General features: G+C 29.8%; 1 protein-coding gene across 1 annotated transcript in view; it reads left to right on the top strand.

The window, feature by feature from the left end:
- The window catches only part of LOC141402951 (uncharacterized), a 79,453-nt gene that overhangs the window by 25,581 nt on the left and 33,962 nt on the right, over positions 1-19,910 (top strand). Inside the window, exon 2 of the mRNA XM_073985077.1 lies at positions 16,795-16,883. Coding sequence (XP_073841178.1) covers positions 16,795-16,883 — 89 coding nt within the window. The remainder of the gene's footprint in view (positions 1-16,794; positions 16,884-19,910) is intronic.

Here is a 19,910-nt window from a genome sequence, read left to right as displayed (position 1 = left end):
CATTCCCCTATCCGCCACCTGGGGACGCGCCCTATAGGGGTTACAGGTTCCCCGTAGGGAATTAATTAAAATTCTAATATTCTTAGAATGCGGAAGACTTCCAAACTGAATAAAATGTTTTGAATACGCCAAAAATTGTTAACCCTAAATTACGTAAGAAAGAAGAATGTTTGACCATGAAAACGAAAAGTTCTTCACAATCATTTATCATTTATTTAATTATTTTTTTTTTTTTTGCAAATAGGCCTACCAACTATGCTTACTAATAGCATACATAATATTACGTTAAGGTAGCAACTCATTACAAACTTCCATAAGTGTATGGGCAAATGAATTCAATACGCTTAAATGGGCAAAACATGCGTAAGAAATTCTGACGTTGTAACCGAATATGGGCAGTATTTACTTTCAGCGTCTACCACACACCATTAATCATCGTTCAACCAAAAATAATAAAAAATATTATGTATTAATTAATTATTACTACCACGTTCCATTGATATGCATGACACGCGCCAAATTGTAAATAGCAAAAAAAGGTATTCAATTTCATACGGACAGGATACGGGTTCAATGAACAAATTTTTTGAATTTTTAATTTATGATATCAAATTTGTGGATTTAATAAATGATGGTTATTGATTTTGCAATGGCTTAGAGGTCTAATTGGGACTCAAAATAGATACGGTGCATCTCTTTCAACTAGAATGAAACACACTTGTAGTTTTTGTTTTCAATTTCATTTGTAGTTCAAAAATTATTATTTGTTCTGTCAGCAAACACAAAATGAGGTTGATTGATTCGAAGAGAAAAGGTTAGATTTCATGCTATGTCCAAAACATACCTTTCCTTGGTATTTCCTATCCCTTACGTCATTTACCTATTATCTTACACATTTTGTAACACTTTATCGATTATCGATTAGGATTATTTTAAACAATTTCAGACTTTTCTTTAACTACAATCCGAACTTGTGCCACATTTAAATTTTGTGAATAGTGATTTTTTTTTTAAATAATTGTTAAAGTCGTGAATTTTTAAAAATATTATTGATTGTGGATTTTTTAATGTATTTTTACTAGCTATAGAGGTTTTAAGATTTTTATCATTCGTGGATTTAAAAAAAAACATTTTTTATTCGTGAATTTTTTAAAATATTTATTATTAATATTTTTAATTTTTTATTATTGGTGCTTTTTTACGTTTTCAAAAATATTTAGATTTTTAAAAAAACTATGTTTTTATTAAACGTGGACGTTTTGAATTTTTTAAATATTTTTTAATGTAGAATTTTTAACATTATTTCTTATTAATTGTGGATTTCTAAATAATATTTCTGATAACTAGTGAATTTTTAAAAATATATTTTTTATAGTTCTTAGATTTTTTAAAAGCATTTTTATTGATCGTTGATTTTTAAAAATATTCTTTGATAATCGTGGATTTTTCAAAAATATTTTTTATTATTCGTAGATTTTTTTAAAAGCATTTTTATTGATCTTTGATTTTTAAAAATATTTGTTGATAATCGTGGATTTTTCAAAAATATTTTTTATCAATACTGGATTTTTAAAAACATTTTTATTGGTCTTTGATTTTTAAAAATATTTTCCATAATCGTGAATTTTTCAAAAATATTTTTTATCAATACTGGATTTTTAAAAACATTTTTATTGATCTTTGATTTTTAAAAATATTTTTCATAATCGTGAATTTTTCAAAAATATTTTTTATCAATACTGGATTTTCAAAAACATTTTTAATAATCGTGGATTTTTCAAAAAAATATTTTTTATCAATACTGGATTTTTAAAAACATTTTTATTGCTCTTTGATTTTTAAAAATATTTTTTTCATAATCGTGGATTTTTCAAAAATATTTTTTATCAATACTGGATTTTTAAAAATATTTTTAATAATCGTGGATTTTTCAAATATATTTTTTTATCAATACTGAATTTTTAAAAATATTTTTATTGTTCGTTGATTTTTAAAAATATTTTTTCATAATCGTGGATTTTTCAAAATATTTTTTATCAATACTGGATTTTTAAAAACATTTTTAATAATCGTGGATTTTTCAAAAATATTTTTTATCAATACTGGATTTTTAAAAACATTTTTATTGTTCGTTGATTTTTAAAAATATTTTTTTATAATCGTGGATTTTTCAAAAATATTTTTTATCGATCTTGGTTTTTATAAAAATATTTGGTAGTAATCTAGGTTTTTATAAAAATATTTTTTATTATATACTGGATTTTTAAAAACATTTTTATCGATCGTTGATTTTCAAAAATATTTTTAATAATCGTGGATTTTTCAAAAATATTTTTTATCAATACTGGATTTTTAAAAACATTTTTATTGGTCTTTGATTTTTAAAAATATTTTTAGTAATCGTGGATTTTTCAAATATATTTTTTTATCAATACTGAATTTTTAAAAATATTTTTATTGTTCGTTGATTTTTAAAAATATTTTTTCATAATCGTGGATTTTTCAAAATATTTTTTATCAATACTGGATTTTTAAAAACATTTTTAATAATCGTGGATTTTTCAAAAATATTTTTTATTATATACTGGATTTTTAAAAACATTTTTATCGATCGTTGATTTTTAAAAATATTTTTAATAATCGTGGATTTTTCAAAAATATTTTTTATCAATACTGGATTTTTAAAAACATTTTTATTGGTCTTTGATTTTTAAAAATATTTTTCATAATCGTGAATTTTTCAAAAATATTTTTTATCAATACTGGATTTTTAAAAACATTTTTATTGATCTTTGATTTTTAAAAATATTTTTTCATAATCGTGGATTTTTCAAAAATATTTTTTATCAATACTGGATTTTTAAAAATATTTTTAATAATCGTGGATTTTTCAAATATATTTTTTATCAATACTGGATTTTTAAAAACATTTTTATTGTTCGTTGATTTTTAAAAATGCAAATGCAAAATTTGCAATCTTGGATGTATAAATAGGAGCTCCAAATGGCGAAAATTGTCTAGCAACAACAACACATTAATATGCCTGATGATGTTAGCCTAACCAGCTAACGAAACGATCGTCGCATAGTGGTTGATGTGTGTGTGTGTAGGACTTCGCTAGATATCAATTTTTCAATGTAATCTCCATAGGTCATAAAAAAAAAGCTCGATTAATTAAATTAATTAAATCTCACAAATAATGGCCTTCGCCCCTAAAAAGGCAAAAACTTTAAAATAAAACATTCAGCTGAGCCCGGCTGGGATTCGAACCTGGGTCGTCGCCAACTAACAGACAATGTTGCTGACGTCTTAGCGTTCTAAACCACAATCCACTTAAAAAATCTTTCGATTTGAAAGACATATATACAGTCTACGATGGAAAAAAGCTATCGACTGTAATATGAATGTAACATTGAAAAAATTGATTTCTGGAATAGAAGGGGGACAAATGAGTCGTCTTTGGAAATAAAAAGCTGCAATTTGAACTTCACAAATGCAAAATTTGCAATCTTGGATGTATAAATAGGAGCTCCAAATGGCGAAAATTGTCTAGCAACAACAACACATTAATATGCCTGATGATGTTAGCCTAACCAGCTAACGAAACGATCGTCGCATAGTGGTTGATGTGTGTGTGTGTAGGACTTCGCTAGATATCAATTTTTTAATGTAATCTCCATAGGTCATAAAAAAAAAAAAAAGCTCGATTAATTAAATTAATTAAATAATTTTTATCAATACTGGATTTTAAAAATATTTTTAGCGATCGTTGGTTTTTAAAAATATTTTTAATAATCGAGGATTTTTCAAAAATATTTTTTATCAATACTGGATTTTTAAAAACATTTTTAATAATCGTGGATCTTTCAAATATATTTTTTATCAATACTGGATTTTTAAAAACATTTTTATTGATCTTTGATTTTTAAAAATATATTTTCATAATCGTGGATTTTTCAAAAATATTTTTTATCAATACTGGATTTTTCAACAATATTTTATATTAATACTGGATTTTTAAAAACATTTTTATCGATCGTTGATTTTAAAGAATATTTTTAATAATCGTGGATTTTTCAAAAATATTTTTTATCAATACTGGATTTTTAAAAACATTTTTATTGATCTTTGATTTTTAAAAATATTTTTAATAATCGTGGATTTTTCAAGAATATTTTTATCAATACTGGATTTTTAAAAACATTTTTATTGATCTGTGATTTTTAAAAATATTTTTTCATAATCGTGGATTTTTCAAAAATATTTTTTAACAATACTGGATTATAAAAACATTTTTATCGATCGTTGATTTTTAAAAATACTTTTAATAATCGTGGAGTTTTCAAAAATATTTTTTATCAATACTGGATTTTTAAAAACATTTTTATCGATCGTTGATTTTTAAAAATATTTTTAAAAATCGTGGATTTTTCAAATATATTTTTTATCAATACTGGATTTTTAAAAACATTTTTATCGATCGTTGATTTTTAAAAATATTTTTTCATAATCGTGGATTTTTCAAAAATATTTTTTATCAATACTGGATTTTTAAAAATATTTTTAATAATCGTGGATTTTTCAAAAATATTTTTTATCAATACTGGATTTTTAAAAACATTTTTATTGTTCGTTGATTTTTAAAAATATTTTTTCGTAATCATGGATTTTTCAAATATATTTTTTATCAATACTGGATTTTTAAAAACATTTTTATTGTTCGTTGATTTTTAAAAATATTTTTTCATAATCGTGAATTTTTCAAAACTATTTTTTATCAATACTGGATTTTAAAAAATATTTTTAATAATCGTGGATTTTTCAAAAATATTTTTTATCAATACTGGATTTTTAAAAACATTTTTATTGATCATTGATTTTTACAAATATTTTTCATAATCGTGGACTTTTCAAAAATATTTTTTATCAATACTGGATTTTTAAAAGCATTTTTATTGATCTTTGATTTAAAAAAAATATTTTTTCATAATCGTGGATTTTTCAAAAATATTTTTTATCATTACTGGATTTTTAAAAATATTTTTAATAATCGTGGATTTTTCAAAAATAATTTTTATCAATACTGGATTTTAAAAATATTTTTATCGATCGTTGGTTTTTAAAAATATTTTTAATAATCGAGGATTTTTCAAAAGTATTTTTTATCAATACTGGATTTTTAAAAACATTTTTAATAATCGTGGATTTTTCAAATATATTTTTTATCAATACTGGATTTTTAAAAACATTTTTATTGATCTTTGATTTTTAAAAATATATTTTCATAATCGTGGATTTTTCAAAAATATTTTTTATCGATACTGGATTTTTCAACAATATTTTATATTAATACTGGATTTTTAAAAACATTTTTATCGATCGTTGATTTTAAAGAATATTTTTAATAATCGTGGATTTTTCAAAAATATTTTTTATCAATACTGGATTTTTAAAAACATTTTTATTGATCTTTGATTTTTAAAAATATTTTTAATAATCGTGGATTTTTCAAGAATATTTTTATCAATACTGGATTTTTAAAAACATTTTTATTGATCTGTGATTTTTAAAAATATTTTTTCATAATCGTGGATTTTTCAAAAATATTTTTTAACAATACTGGATTATAAAAACATTTTTATCGATCGTTGATTTTTAAAAATACTTTTAAAAATCGTAGATTTTTCAAATATAGTTTTTATCAATACTGGATTTTTAAAAACATTTTTATCGATCGTTGATTTTTAAAAATATTTTTAAAAATCGTGGATTTTTCAAATATATTTTTTATCAATACTGGATTTTTAAAAACATTTTTAATAATCGTGGATTTTTCAAAAAAATATTTTTTATTCGTGAATTTTTAAAAAAATTTTTATTGATCTTTGATTTTTAAAAATATTTTTTCATAATCGTGGATTTTTCAAAAATATTTTTTATCAATACTGGATTTTTAAAAACATTTTTATCGATGATTTTTAAAAATATTTTTAATAATCGTGGGTTTTTCAAAAATATTTTTTATCAATACTGGATTTTTAAAAACATTTTTTAAGATCTTTGATTTTTAAAAATATTTTTTCATAATCGTGGATTTTTCAAAAATATTTTTTATCAATACTGGATTTTTAAAAATATTTTTAATAATCGTGGATTTTTATACCCTACACCACTATGTGGGGAGGGTATTATAAGTTGGTTTTGGCCAAAAAGTTTGTAACGCATCGAAATAATGGTCGTAGACCCATACTTATATATATCAAAATGAATGTCTCGACAAGCTGAGTCGATCTGGCTATGTGTGTCCGTCCGTCAGTCCGTCCGTCCGTCCGTCTGTCCGTCTGTCCGTCTGTCCATCTAAACCTTGTAATCACGCTACAGGCCGCAATTTTGATCGGATCGTCACGAAATTTTAGATGTTGATGGGTTCCCGGAGGGGAAGAAGCCTATTGATTTTGGTGATGGTCGGATAATATTTAGGGGTCGGAAAGGGCAAAAAACTTAGGTGGATAAAAAGACAACGTTTTTTTCCAAAGCCAATATCTCAGCTTCTATATGGGGTATACCAAAAGCAAAACCTGACAATGAAAGCAAAAAATATCACCTTTCTAATGATGTAAAGTAGGTGTTGGTAGGTGATCAAACAACGAAGATATCGCAATAGTAGCAAATAAAACCCCAATTTTCATTTTTGCGATTTTAATTATATTGACAAATATCACAGCTTTGGTTGAAAATTTTCCAAAAGCAAAGCCTGACTATGAAAGCAGAAGCTCCCGTCTTTACAATGATGCAAACTAGGTCGGCGTAGGTAACCAAATAACGGAGATATCGAAATAGTCGGTAATACATCCCATTTTTCTATTTTTTTGGAAATCACGCTACAGGTCGCAATATTGATCGGATCGTCACGAAAATTTCAGGTTTAATGGGGGTCTCGCAGATGAAGAAGCGTATTGATTTTGGTGATGATCGGATAATATTTAGGGGTCGAAATGGGCAAACACTTATTTGGAGAAAAGTCAACATTTTATTTCAAAGTCAATATCTCTGTTTCTTTAAGAGGTATATCAAAAGCAAAACCTGGCAAGGAAAGTAGAAAATATCACCTTTACAACGATGTAAAGTAGGTTGTCGTAGCTGCTCAAACAACAGAGATATCGCAATAGTCGGTAATGCATCCCATTTCCGATTTTTTTGTAATCACGCCACAGGTCGCAATTTTGATCGGATCGTCACGAAAGTTTAGGGGTTAATGGGGGTCCCACAGAGGAAGAAGCCTACTGATTTTAATGATGATCGGATAATATTCAAGGGTCAGAATGGGCAAAAACTTATTTGGAGAAAAGGTCTACGTTTTATTTCAAAGCCAATATCTCTGTTTCTTTAAGAGGTATATCAAAAGCAAAACCTGGCAAGGAAAGTAGAAAATATCACCTTTACAACGATGTAAAGTAGGTTGTCGTAGCTGCTCAAACAACAGAGATATCGCAATAGTCGGTAATGTATCCCATTTTCCGATTTGTTTGTAATCACGCTACAGGTCGCAATTTTAATCGGACCGTCACGAATTTTTTGGGAGTTGATGCGGGTCCCACGTAGGAAGAAGCCTATTGATTCTAGTGATAGCCGGATAATATTTAGGGGTCGGAATAGGGAAAAACTCATTTGGAGACAAATTCAAAGTTTTATTCTTTGTGAATATATTGGCTTCTAGTAGGGGTATTCCAACGACATAGCCTGTCAATGGAAGAAGAAAATATTACCTTTACATTGGTGTAAAGCAGGTTGGCGAAGGTGGTCAAACAAGGGAGATACCACAATAGTCGGTAATGCATCCAATTCTTCCATTTTTTTTGCAATCAAGCTACAGGTCGTAATTTTGATCGGATGGTCACGAAATTTTGGTTGCTTATGGGGGTCCCAGAGACAAAGAGGCATATTATTTTTGGTGGTAGTCGGTTTATATTCCCTAAAAGAAATGTTTACCAGTGAAAAGCTTATGCACAGGGGTAGTGGTGTAGGGTATCACATGGTCGGCCCCGTCCCGACTATAGCCTTTGCTCACTTGTTTAAAAATATTTTTTATCAATACTGGATTTTTAAAAACATTTTTATTGTTCGTTGATTTTTTAAAATATTTTTTCATAATCGTGGGTTTTTCAAAAATATTTTTTATCAATACTGGATTTTTAAAAACATTTTTTAAGATCTTTGATTTTTAAAAATATTTTTTCATAATCGTGGATTTTTCAAAAATATTTTTTATCAATACTGGATTTTTAAAAATATTTTTAATAATCGTGGATTTTTCAAAAATATTTTTTATCAATACTGGATTTTTAAAAACATTTTTAATAATCGTGGATTTTTCAAAAATATTTTTTATCAATACTGGATTTTTAAAAACATTTTTATTGTTCGTTGATTTTTAAAAATATTTTTTCATATCGTGGATTTTTCAAAAATATTTTTTATCGATCTTGGTTTTTATAAAAATATTTGGTAGTAATCTAGGTTTTTATAAAAATATTTTTTATTAATCTGGGATTTTTTAAATTATTTCTTATTCATTGTGGGGTTTTAAAAATATTATTTTTTAATAGTGGATTTTTAAAAATGTTTTTATTAATATGGGATTTTTTCAATGTTTTATTAATGGTGGATTTTTTAAAATAGTTTTAATAGTGGTGGATTTTTTAAAAAAATTTAAATAATTTTTGATTTTTTAAAAATTATTATAATGATTGTGGACTTTTTAAAAATATTTTTTAATAATCGTGTATTTTTAAAAATATTTTCAACAATTCGGTCCAAAATTTGGCTTTAGTAATATTTTGTCCAAACTTAGTTTACCTCCCCCAAAAATGTTCGAAAATGTTCGTGGATTCTTTATCTATTGTTAAAAAAACGAAAGACAGAATGTGGATTACCAATAAGTTCTCAAGTCATAGACAAAATTGAAAGTTTACTGTTATTTTATAATAATTTTAAAAATGTACCTACAAAGAATATTATAACCTAAGGCCAATTAGAAATGACATTTATTAAACACAAAATAGACAAAGAAACAGAACATTAATCTCTATAACAAAATAAAATTTCACTTCTTTAATATTCACAAATACACTCAAGCCACCTCCAACGGAAATGAGACATTTGTTTAGTTTTTGTTTAATACCCCACCACAAATCATAAAATATCGTGGCAAAATATCAACACTCTTTTCAAATTTTTGTTTTAATCACATCACTTCATTTCTTGCCAACGATCATCAATCAGGGATTAACAACAGCAGCACCCAATTCTAGAGACATTTACATGTCAATATTTATAGTAAATTGTTAAGAATAAAATGGCCTTTGTTTTGTTCACAACAATAAAACAGTCTATAACAATAACGAACGAACGAGCAACCGAACATAAAGATCCGTGCGGGTATTTTTATAATTTGTTATCTCAACGACAAAAAGTAAGAGAACGATAAAACAAGGCGAAAATGAAAAGAAATGACACCAAATATATAAACTGAGCAATACTTGACCGCATTTCTAGAAAGCTGCGTCACAACAATCCAATCCGACCAATATCATCAAACAAAAAGCCAGGCGGGTATGCCAAAGCATTCACAAAACAACGTATCCAACGTTTAAGAAAAAAAAAAATTGGAATACATAAAAACGTGTTGTCTCTGAAATTCTTAATGATTTGGTTTCTTCTGGTATTCTGGTTTTTGTCGCGTAGAAATTTTCATTTCATTCATTTGCATTTTTTTGTGTTTTTGAAAGATTTTGAAAAATTGTTGCACAGTAACAATGGAAGTAGAAAATGTTATAGCAACTAATGGGCGGGCAGGGGACAAATAAAACATTAACCCATTTAAAACAATTAAAGAATGTTCATTAAATATAAAAATAAAACAAATAATAAAATTGATTTACATAGCCAGAAAAATTTGAAGGAAGGGGTTCCATGCGATGACGTGATTATATCAATATCCGATCTTTTCATCAACATTTGAACCCATGCAAAGGAAGTCGTGAAAGATCCGATCTGTTCATCAGTATTTGAACCCATTCCATCCATCCAATAGAGATGAATTTTGTGTTATTTATAAAAATTTTCTAAATATATAAGATAAATTATTTAAAATGGGCTTGATGTTGACGGAGACTCGAAATCACAACCAACGCTGTTGAAACTCTCGTCGAATTGATAATGTCATTGCAAAGTGTTGGTGAAAATGACATGTCAAAGCATTGGTGTAAATGATATGCTTTGGATCCAAAAATGAATAGCATCTTTTGGGGTCCACGCTCATATAAAATTCATCGATAAATGCCAGATCACTTGCATCCATGATAGAATGGCATCTTTGGCATCGAACATTTTGCTGGATAGCTATTAAAAAAACACTTGCTTATTTGTTGGAAATTACAATTAATGTATCTTGAAAATGTTGATAAAATGCTTTGAATCGGAATGAATGGAGCTATATCAAAATATGGATCCAAAAATCCAGAACCAAAAGTTCTGTTGATATAAAAAAACATTTGAGTCAAAGTACGTCAATTGGATTGGCAGTTTAATAACACTGTGCTTATTTCACATTCATTAAGCGGTATTTCCTATCATACCTTCTACAAAACTTATTTCAAACAATGTTCACACAAGCAGTTTATTCTCATATTTGGAAATCCAATGCATTGTTGACATATTTACCATATGACATATTTAGTAACACGATAGTGGAATTTTACAACAATAAAATGTTCCCAAGAGCTGTGTACTATATTCCATCGAATATTTTTCCCAAAGATAGCATTAAGAAAAATTTAACAGTTTTGGAGATACGCTGCAGAATATATACAAAACCTGAAATTTTTAAAAATATATTATAAAATATATAAAAATGGTGTAAAAAATGTATAGTAATTCATAAAATGAGAACGGCTAGGCCGATTTCTGTAAAAATTTTTGTCAGTTATTCGTATTTTCGAGGAGAAGGTCTTTACGGAAGAAAATTTTGGAAAATCTCTCTGGAAAAGTCGGAAAATTGGAAAAATCGAAAATTGAGTTTTTGTATGAAATTTTATTCCTTAATAGCGAGACGAAGTTCGCCGGGTCCGCTAGTATATTATAAAATTTGAAACAATATATGCAGTTTTTCGAGCTCAAGTTTGTTGCCGAGGTCCAAACAAGATTCGTATTAGTTTCAGAGCCCCCATTTACTCTAAAAAACCAAATTTTACCATGTTTAGATGATGCCATAAAATCCTAACGCGATCTAAGAAAACAAAACCCAAATAGGGTTTCTGTCCATTGGGTCTCTACTTTCATAAAATGCTCGGCAAAAGTTATTTGCACGCAGCCACCTCAAAAATGTTGAACAGTGTAATATGACTCCAACATTTGGATAAGTATGTACTTGGATATTTATCCACGTGCTTAAAGTAATATAAAGCTATCCATTTTGAAACATGTTCAATCTAGAACTCATAACCCTCAGTTTTGTAATAGGATACGAATACACATTGCCATCTCCGTAGTGTTGCCGAATTTGAAGACTTATCGTCACGTAAACCAAAATCGCATGAAATAAAACACGATAAATATATTGTGACCAAAATTTCACAAAAAACTTTAAGGAAAACAACGTTGCAAATTTGATTTTATGAGTTTTTTAATGTTCTTAGCAACTTCCAGATAGATTGTCTATATTTAGACACATATCGGAAATATAGGTATTTTGATGGTGTTTGCCTCACCTTTTGAAAGCAGATTGGGTTAGATTTGTGGACATAAATATTAGCGAAAAATCGCATTAAAAGGTAACCAAACCTAGTTTTGGGACACATTGACGTTTTTTGACTATTTTCCAAATTTAATTGACGGTTTGACGATTGTCCGAACAAAAACTGTCGGTAGTGCTGCATCATTTGTAATGGTAAAAACGGTTATTTTTGAATATTTAATTATTATTATTATTTTTCAACTACTCTTAAGGAAAAATGTAGCTTGTCAGGTCACATGAACAATCATCTGAAATGCATTGGATTTCATTGACGAGTAAGCAATGGAATTCACAGTCGAAATCGAGTGGATTTTGTACTATTACATTACTGTATGATGGGTTATATGACTCCCAAATGTTTACTAGGAATTTATTTAGGTTGGAATAATGTGACGTCTTTGTCATACCTTATCGAAGTATAATATCTCCAAGGAAAAAAATGGGGAGCAACAGCAGCCGAATAACCCAAAAACAAATGATAAAAAACCAATGGGTTATTCAAAAAATTGAGGGCAAAGATACCTATTTTACTCTCTAATGGAGGCGCATAATGTGCGTGTCCGGCTATAATTCCGAGGGTTGTGAGCTAAAAAGTGTAGTGAAAAGGTAAACAAAAATGTTGACCATTTAAACATAATATAGTTTGGACCAAATATTTCGAGATCCAAAGTTCGGTTCTCCGTTTATGAGATATTGCGCTTACTATTTTAACGAACTTTTGAGGTTGAGGTCCCGGAAGGAGTGGACCTACAAACACCATCTTTGAATTTCATTTAATGTTCGAAGAAATATTATGATATGCAAAGTGTGGACAAACGCAGTATTCGGTTCGGGAGTTGTCGTGCGGACCAGCCACTACACGTAAAATGTGCCTCTCAAAATAATAATTTTAGACCCCAAGTAGGTTTGGACGAAATGTGTTTCAGACAATTTGGAGTCGATTTAGCCATGTCCGTCCGTCTGGCTGGAGCTCACGATAACTCTCGAGCGGATCAACCGATTCGGTCCGAAATTTGGCTTTCGTAATATTTTGTCCAAATTTAGTTTATGTTCGAAGATGGGTTATATCGGTCCACTCCTTCTGGTACCTCCCCCACAGAAGTTCGGAAATGTTCAGAAAATTTGTGCGCACGATAACTCTTGCACATCGTGAAATTTGAGGTTCCAATATGGACTCAATCGGTCCACTCCTTCGGGTACCACACAAAATTTCGGAAAAGTTCAGTTTAGGGCCTGCTCTCGAATCGCTTTGATTTTTGTTGTAGCAACTTGTATTCACTATTCACTAAATATTGTCGAAATTTAGTTTATGTTCAAATTTGGGCCCTATCTGTCCAATCCTTGTGGTACCAACCACACAAATGTTCAACATTTTTGTGTTGTTAAGGGTCTATTCGGATATCTATCGATATCCCCGCAAACTTCTGAGCTTTAGTCCTATCATTTGATAGGTTTATGAGTTCGAAACAGAGGAAATATGGTAAAGATAACTGACATTTCTATCTTTCTAATCCAAAAATTGATATTTTATCTCAGGAAAGTGAATGCAAATCGATGGTTTCGTTTCGCTCTGGACATCTACAGGTCCAAAAAATAAAGAAAATCCCACCGCCGAACGCTTCTGTTAACATCAATGGCTTTGATTTAGAAAATATCGCATGACAGGAAAAGCACAAAAACATAGGCGCTCTTTTTTGTATAATAACGGATCAGAAATATTTTTCAGTACTTATACCTAGAGTAAAAGATTTGTGAACACCACGCATTCACTTTCCTGAGATAAAATATCAATTTTTGGATTGGAAAGGTAGAAATTTGAGTTATCTTTACCATATTTCCTCTGTTTCGGACTCATAAACCTATCAAAAGTGATTTTTTTTGTAATTTTATTGTACATTTCGAACATAAATCAGTATAAAATTTTGACTTTGTAAATTGTTTCTACTGATTTCTTCATATGAATATTTGTTGGAGCTCTAAGCATCGATTATCATCAAATTCCAAGACCCTAATAAAAAATTTTCGCACAATATTTGTTGGCAATCAACTCTCACGGCCTTAATTTATAATTATAAATAGTTTTTTGTACAAGTTTACCACATCTGACAAAGGATTTGTATAAATTCTTAGGGTGGTTCTATCCTGGTGAACCGTTAAAACATGCTAATATTTTGTCATTTTTGCATAAAGCGAGTAAAAAGTACCGTTATAACACATATGTGAAACATGTTAGGTATTGAAAATATCGGCTACTATATACTATATATGTCCACAAAAATATAATTTACAATTCCTCTTCTATCATCAGATATAACGGTAATTGTAGGCAAATATTGGTTGGTTCTATTCAGATGAACCGGAGTGTATATAAGTCTTGCATAACTTTGATTGCACACTCATAGCATTGTTTGCTTCGGACAGCATTGTGAAATTATTTTTTTCCAATGTGTCTTCAATACTTTGAGAGAAACTGAGAGGGATCTGCTTAAAACTTACAAAAAGGATTTCACTCCTTTCAGTGAAGTGAAGGAAGAGAAAATTCATGTCGTCTCTGCAACCGTCTGTTTCGTTAATCTTAGTTTTAACCTGTCGAGTAATTGCTCATCCTACACAAAGAAATACACGATGTTTAACGGTTTAGTCGGCCCATGGAGCTCATCTTTCCATGCCCATGATGCTTGCATCTGATGAACTTAGGTGTTGGTGACCTTTCACTTCGAAAGGTAATCGAACTACAACGTCTGTCTTTTTGTTGGTATACGCGCTTGTTTTATCGGAAACAATAATCACAATTGATTCCCACAAGTTGAACACTAGGCCGACCAAAAAAATTATATGAAATTTAATGGCGATTCGTAAACATTAACCCGGGTCAAAGGTAGATTTTCACTGTGGCTAAAAAGATCTTGGTATTGCTCGAATATTCATTTATGGCCAATTATAGGTAATTTCGCTAAAATGTACCAAATGTTAGTTTTGTAGGATTCATTTTTAGCGACATCAATAAACTTGTAATTTTTTCCATCGTCTCCAAATCATTTTGGCTTGTAGAGCGATTTTCTCAAAATTCGGTCGGTCAGGGGGAGCGATTATCTTTAATCGAACGTCATAAATTTTTGTAGAAATTGTTTTTAGCCGCTGGTAAAGGTTTTTTCATCGATTTTCGTATAAATTCACCTTCGGTCCCATACAAATTACTATGGATACAAAGATCGCTAAATTGGCACGGATTAACGTTAACCGATCGCCATAAAATTGCATATATAATGTTTCTGCCGGATGAGTAGGTGCTACTTTCGCAATTATAGCGTATTGTTGAGTTGTTAAGGGGTGACACCCATTTGTAAATTTCAGAAAATCGAAAAAAATGTATAGACCTATTTTAAAGTATAAGTATCATAGAATATGTGGTAAAATTTTTTGTTGATCGGAATAAAATTGGCTGAGATATGAGTGTTGGAGGGGAAAAAATCATTGTGATTTGTATGTAACATGGAAACAAAAAACGGGTTTTTCTCGAAATGACATTTTGAAAATGGTGCCAACTCTAGCTCAAAAACTAAAAAAACCGATTGTCATTTAATTTTGTGGGCTTATCAAGGACATCAAAAATTATTTTTAAAATTTTTAATTTTTTTTCTTTGCCAAAATTCTTCAGTTTTTTTAAGCAAAAGATTTAAATTTTGATTTTGGTTTCCATTACCCTAAAACCTAATATTTTGTAAAAAACCCGATCGATGAAGGACTAGATCATTATGATCTAAATAAGCATACAAAAATATATGACGATCGGTTTATTAGTTTTTGAGCTAGAGTTGGCACCGCGAACCGCTTCAATAAAAACATGGTTTGGTAGATAGTCAATTGCCACAAAACTACGTTATATTTTTCAACAATAAAAATTCAAAAAGTAGATTAAGATGTGCTTTTTCAGATGAAAAAAAATCTACTAAAATTTTTTCATAGTTTTCTTGGAACAAATTCATGAAAAATGGCTTTAATTGGGCTTTACAACTGGGGATCACCCCTTAAGCATTGACAAAGGCGCTTTCATTGTCCTTTTTCGCTTGGATGGGTGAATGGTATTGTCACCAGCGTGTAACCGGTGCGGCCTTTGATCTCAATTTGCTGTTTATGTGCAGATGTTATTTTCCTCTTTGCGCATTCATTCGCCCTTTTACCTTAGTGATGCCAAACAGTTTCATCAATGATTCAAGGTTTTGTATTTTTTTTGCACCACTCTTCCAGAAGTTTTGTTAGTTTTGCGCATATTGGTTGATATGTGAATAATATATGCGGCAAGTTCAATCCGTGGTTCCATAGGGCTTTTAATTTTAAATTAGGAATAATGGAAAACAAAGTAAAATTTAAAACTACCTTTAATTTTATTTAAAAATATTCAACAGTTTAATTCTAAAACTCTTCTGTATAATATTCCACACTGACAAATAGAAGGCATCGAAATCACTGTGCAATATCAAATGAAGTGTGATATTGCCAATGGCTGGCTACATCGAAACAAAAAATCTGTTACAGAATATTAATTAAGCTGAAATGCGAGAACTTGAACTTTCATTTTAAGTTGGCAACGAATATCCATGTGTCAGATATACAATTTCATTTCATAATTATTTACTTTTACTGATACAAGAAAAAAACAAAAACAACAATGCCGCCAAACAATTTACAAAGATCATAATTGTAGATTTCAGTTTAAGCTATTCTTTGGCTGTTTTGTTTGTTTTCTCATGTTTCTGCTTAAAAAACAAAACGAGACGTAATTGGTTGCCTGCTAATTGCCAGAGGAGTTTATGTGAAATATTCCAAAGATGTTTAAACATAACTTATAACAGCACGGATTGAGTGTTAATGAAAGATTTTTACTTTCATTACAAATTGTGGTTTAAGAATATCTTTTTGGGGGAATTGTTATGTTTAGTTTTTGTTGCAATGAAAGTTTTCTAATTTTATTTTAATTTTTGTGTGTGTTTTATTTTCAGATAACACTAATTTGTGGTATAGTGGGATATGCCGCCACAAAACCTTTGGAATCATCAACGGACAGAGATGCCACAGATGCTTTGATTGAGTAAGTACCGATAATATTTCTTTCAGATACATATGTATGTCGGTTATTGTTCATTTGTCATCCATAGATCAATCCATAGGTATCTATCTATCAACACCTTTTTTGTAGCTTCCAGCATAGCTTTTGACTAATTTTCAACAATGCTCGATAATCATTTAATAAATGTTGTTAAATCATTAATTTCTTTCTTCTCATTATGTCTCTACTACTTGTCTATCTATCTGTTTGTCACTGTCACTTTTACTATCTGTTTAGTGTTTCTAGATTACATATTCACATAAATAGATATATGAAATGCATGCATATTTTTATCGTATTATGTGTTTGTGTTTCGTTTAAAGAGAAATCCATGAATCACTGTCAATATCTAGCATTAGCATGCATTCATAATTAGTTTAAAAATATCATATTTTTATGTTTTTAATTTCATTTTTTTTAATGAAATTTGAATAGAATTTCCAGTTGTATCGTCAAAAGTTAGAAATCTGCAAGTTATACATTATTTAGGTTGGTTGGTTTATGACGGAGAGAAAGCATTTGATTTTCTTAAAATATCAATAGACCATTAAAAAATATATATTTAGTAAAATTTTCCTGGTGTAATTTGTTGCCTTAATTGCATATTAATAAGAAAAATAATTTATTTAATAATTTAATCATTTATTTAGAGGAAACTCTAGCCGCTTCTTTTGGCCCATAGTGCTATCTATCGACAATAAAACAACATTTAATCTGGTTATATTTGTAATTTCTTAAGGGTATAATCAGTAGTATAACAATTTATTGTTGAAATATTCATAATTTCTGGATATTTTTCATACCTCCATCCTCCAGGCTAACGAGAGTATATACTATCAAATATGTATATACTATCATCGAACTAATGGTTTTGTATCCTAAGTATGTTTGAACGAAACCCGTTACAAACAATATAGAGTCGATTTAACTCTGTATGCCCATCTGTTTGTCTGTATGGTTAGATTTAATCAAGTTCGAAGATGGGCCATATCGACACACTCCTCGTATAAAAGTTCAATTTGCTAAAATGGTGCACATTATGACATTTGAAAGTAGTAACCGATTTGGTCGAACCTTTAAATTTGTAAATTTTTTATTATTGCAGCAGGTTGTCCTTGCAAGAAAAAGAGAGAGAATCAGTATAAATACGAGTACATGGAAGGATGCCGTATGATTCTGATTACAACAAAAATCGAAAAATGTGATGTCAACTTTTTTATACCCTCCACCATATGGAGGGTATAATTAAATTTGTCATTCCGTTTGTAACACATCGAAATATTCGTCGGAGACCCTATAAAGTATATATATTATTGATCAGTTTTAAAATATTAAAACAACAACAATGGGATTAAGCCAGACTATTTTGAAAAAACAAAATTGCAAACGCTATCCCAATTAAAAAAACGCCACAATGCTTCAAATTGAAGACACTGGCACGACGTGTGTTGTTTTTGCTGTTAAGCAGACCAACCAAATTTTGGTGTGTGCATTTGTCGAAATTCGACGACACATACAAGTGGAAGAGGTTTGAATTGTTTTCGCAGACACTTTCGTCGGAGTTGTATGAGGTTGCCAAGGAAAAACTTCTCATTGAACTTTTTTCTTTGCTTACCTTTATACTTCGAGCTGACGATTGATGTTTGGGTATAAAAAGTTTCTTGTTGAAGAAGTTATTGAAAAATAACTTCGGTGGAGAATATCCACAAACAAGAAACAAGGGAACTGATGAGATCCAGTGGCGTGGATCGAAACTATAGTATTCCCTGCCTTACCCCTTGGCGAGCAATGCCAAATCTTTTCCACTAATAAAATAGTTGTTTTAAAATATTAAAACAACAACAATGGGATTAAGCCAGACTATTTTGAAAAAACAAAATTGCAAACGCTATCCCAATTAAAAAAACGCCACAATGCTTCAAATTATTGATCAGCATAAAATTCTATGTCGATTTGACCATGTCCGTCTGTCCGTCCGTCTGTCTGTTGAAATCAAGATACAGCTCGCAATTTTAAAGATAGAGAGTCAAAATTTGGTATAGCAGTTTTTATTAATTGCAGGATGGTTGGTATTGAAAACGGGATATATCGGTCCACGTTTTGATACAGCCCCCATAGAACGGTACCTCCCGATTTTCGGTATTTTTAAGGTTTTAGCTTCATTATTCTACCAAAATGGCTGAAATTTGGTACGTAGTCTTCTTAAGGGGTATACAACTTTCCCTCAGAATTTTGTCGATATCGGTCCACACCTTCATATAGCCCCCATAGAACGGTACCTCCCGATTTTCGGTATTTTTAAGGTTACAGCTTCATTATTCTACCAAAATGGCTGAAATTTGGTACGTAGTCTTCTTTAGGGGTATGCAACTTTCCCCTAGAATTTTGTCGGTATCGGTCCACACCTTCATATAGCCCCCATAGAACGGTACCTCCCGATTTTCGGTAGTTTTAAGGTGTTAGCTTCATAATCCTACCAAAATGGCTGAAATTTGGTACGTAGTCTTCTTTAGGGGTATGCAACTTTCCCCTAGGATTTTGTCGGTATCGGTCCACACCTTCATATAGCCCCCATAGAACGGTACCTCCCGATTTTCGGTATTTTGAAGGTTTTAGCTTCATTATCCTACCAAAATGGCTGAAATTTGGTACGTGGCCTTCTTTAGGGGTACAAAACTTTCTCCCAGAATTTTGTCGTTATGGGCCACACATTCATATAGCCCCCATAGAACGGTACCTCCCGATTTTCGGTATATTGAAGGTTTTCGCTTCATTATCACACCGAAATGGCTGAAGTTTGGTACTTATCTACGTTGGTGGTATAAAACTTTCCCCCAGAACTTTGTCGGTATCGGTCCGTGCCTTCATATAGCCCCCATAGAACGGTACCTCCCGATTTTCGGTATTTTGAACGTTGTGGCCTCAATATTCCACCGAAATGACTGAAATTTGGTATTTAGACTTCGTTGGGGGTACTCAAACTTCCCCTTTAAATTTTTCGGTATAAGT

The sequence above is a fragment of the Musca autumnalis genome, unplaced genomic scaffold, assembly GCF_047663935.1.
Source record: "Musca autumnalis isolate F117 unplaced genomic scaffold, ASM4766393v1 scaffold_4, whole genome shotgun sequence".
Classification (NCBI taxonomy): Eukaryota; Metazoa; Arthropoda; class Insecta; order Diptera; family Muscidae; genus Musca; species Musca autumnalis.
This window is presented reverse-complemented; position numbering and strand designations above follow the sequence as displayed.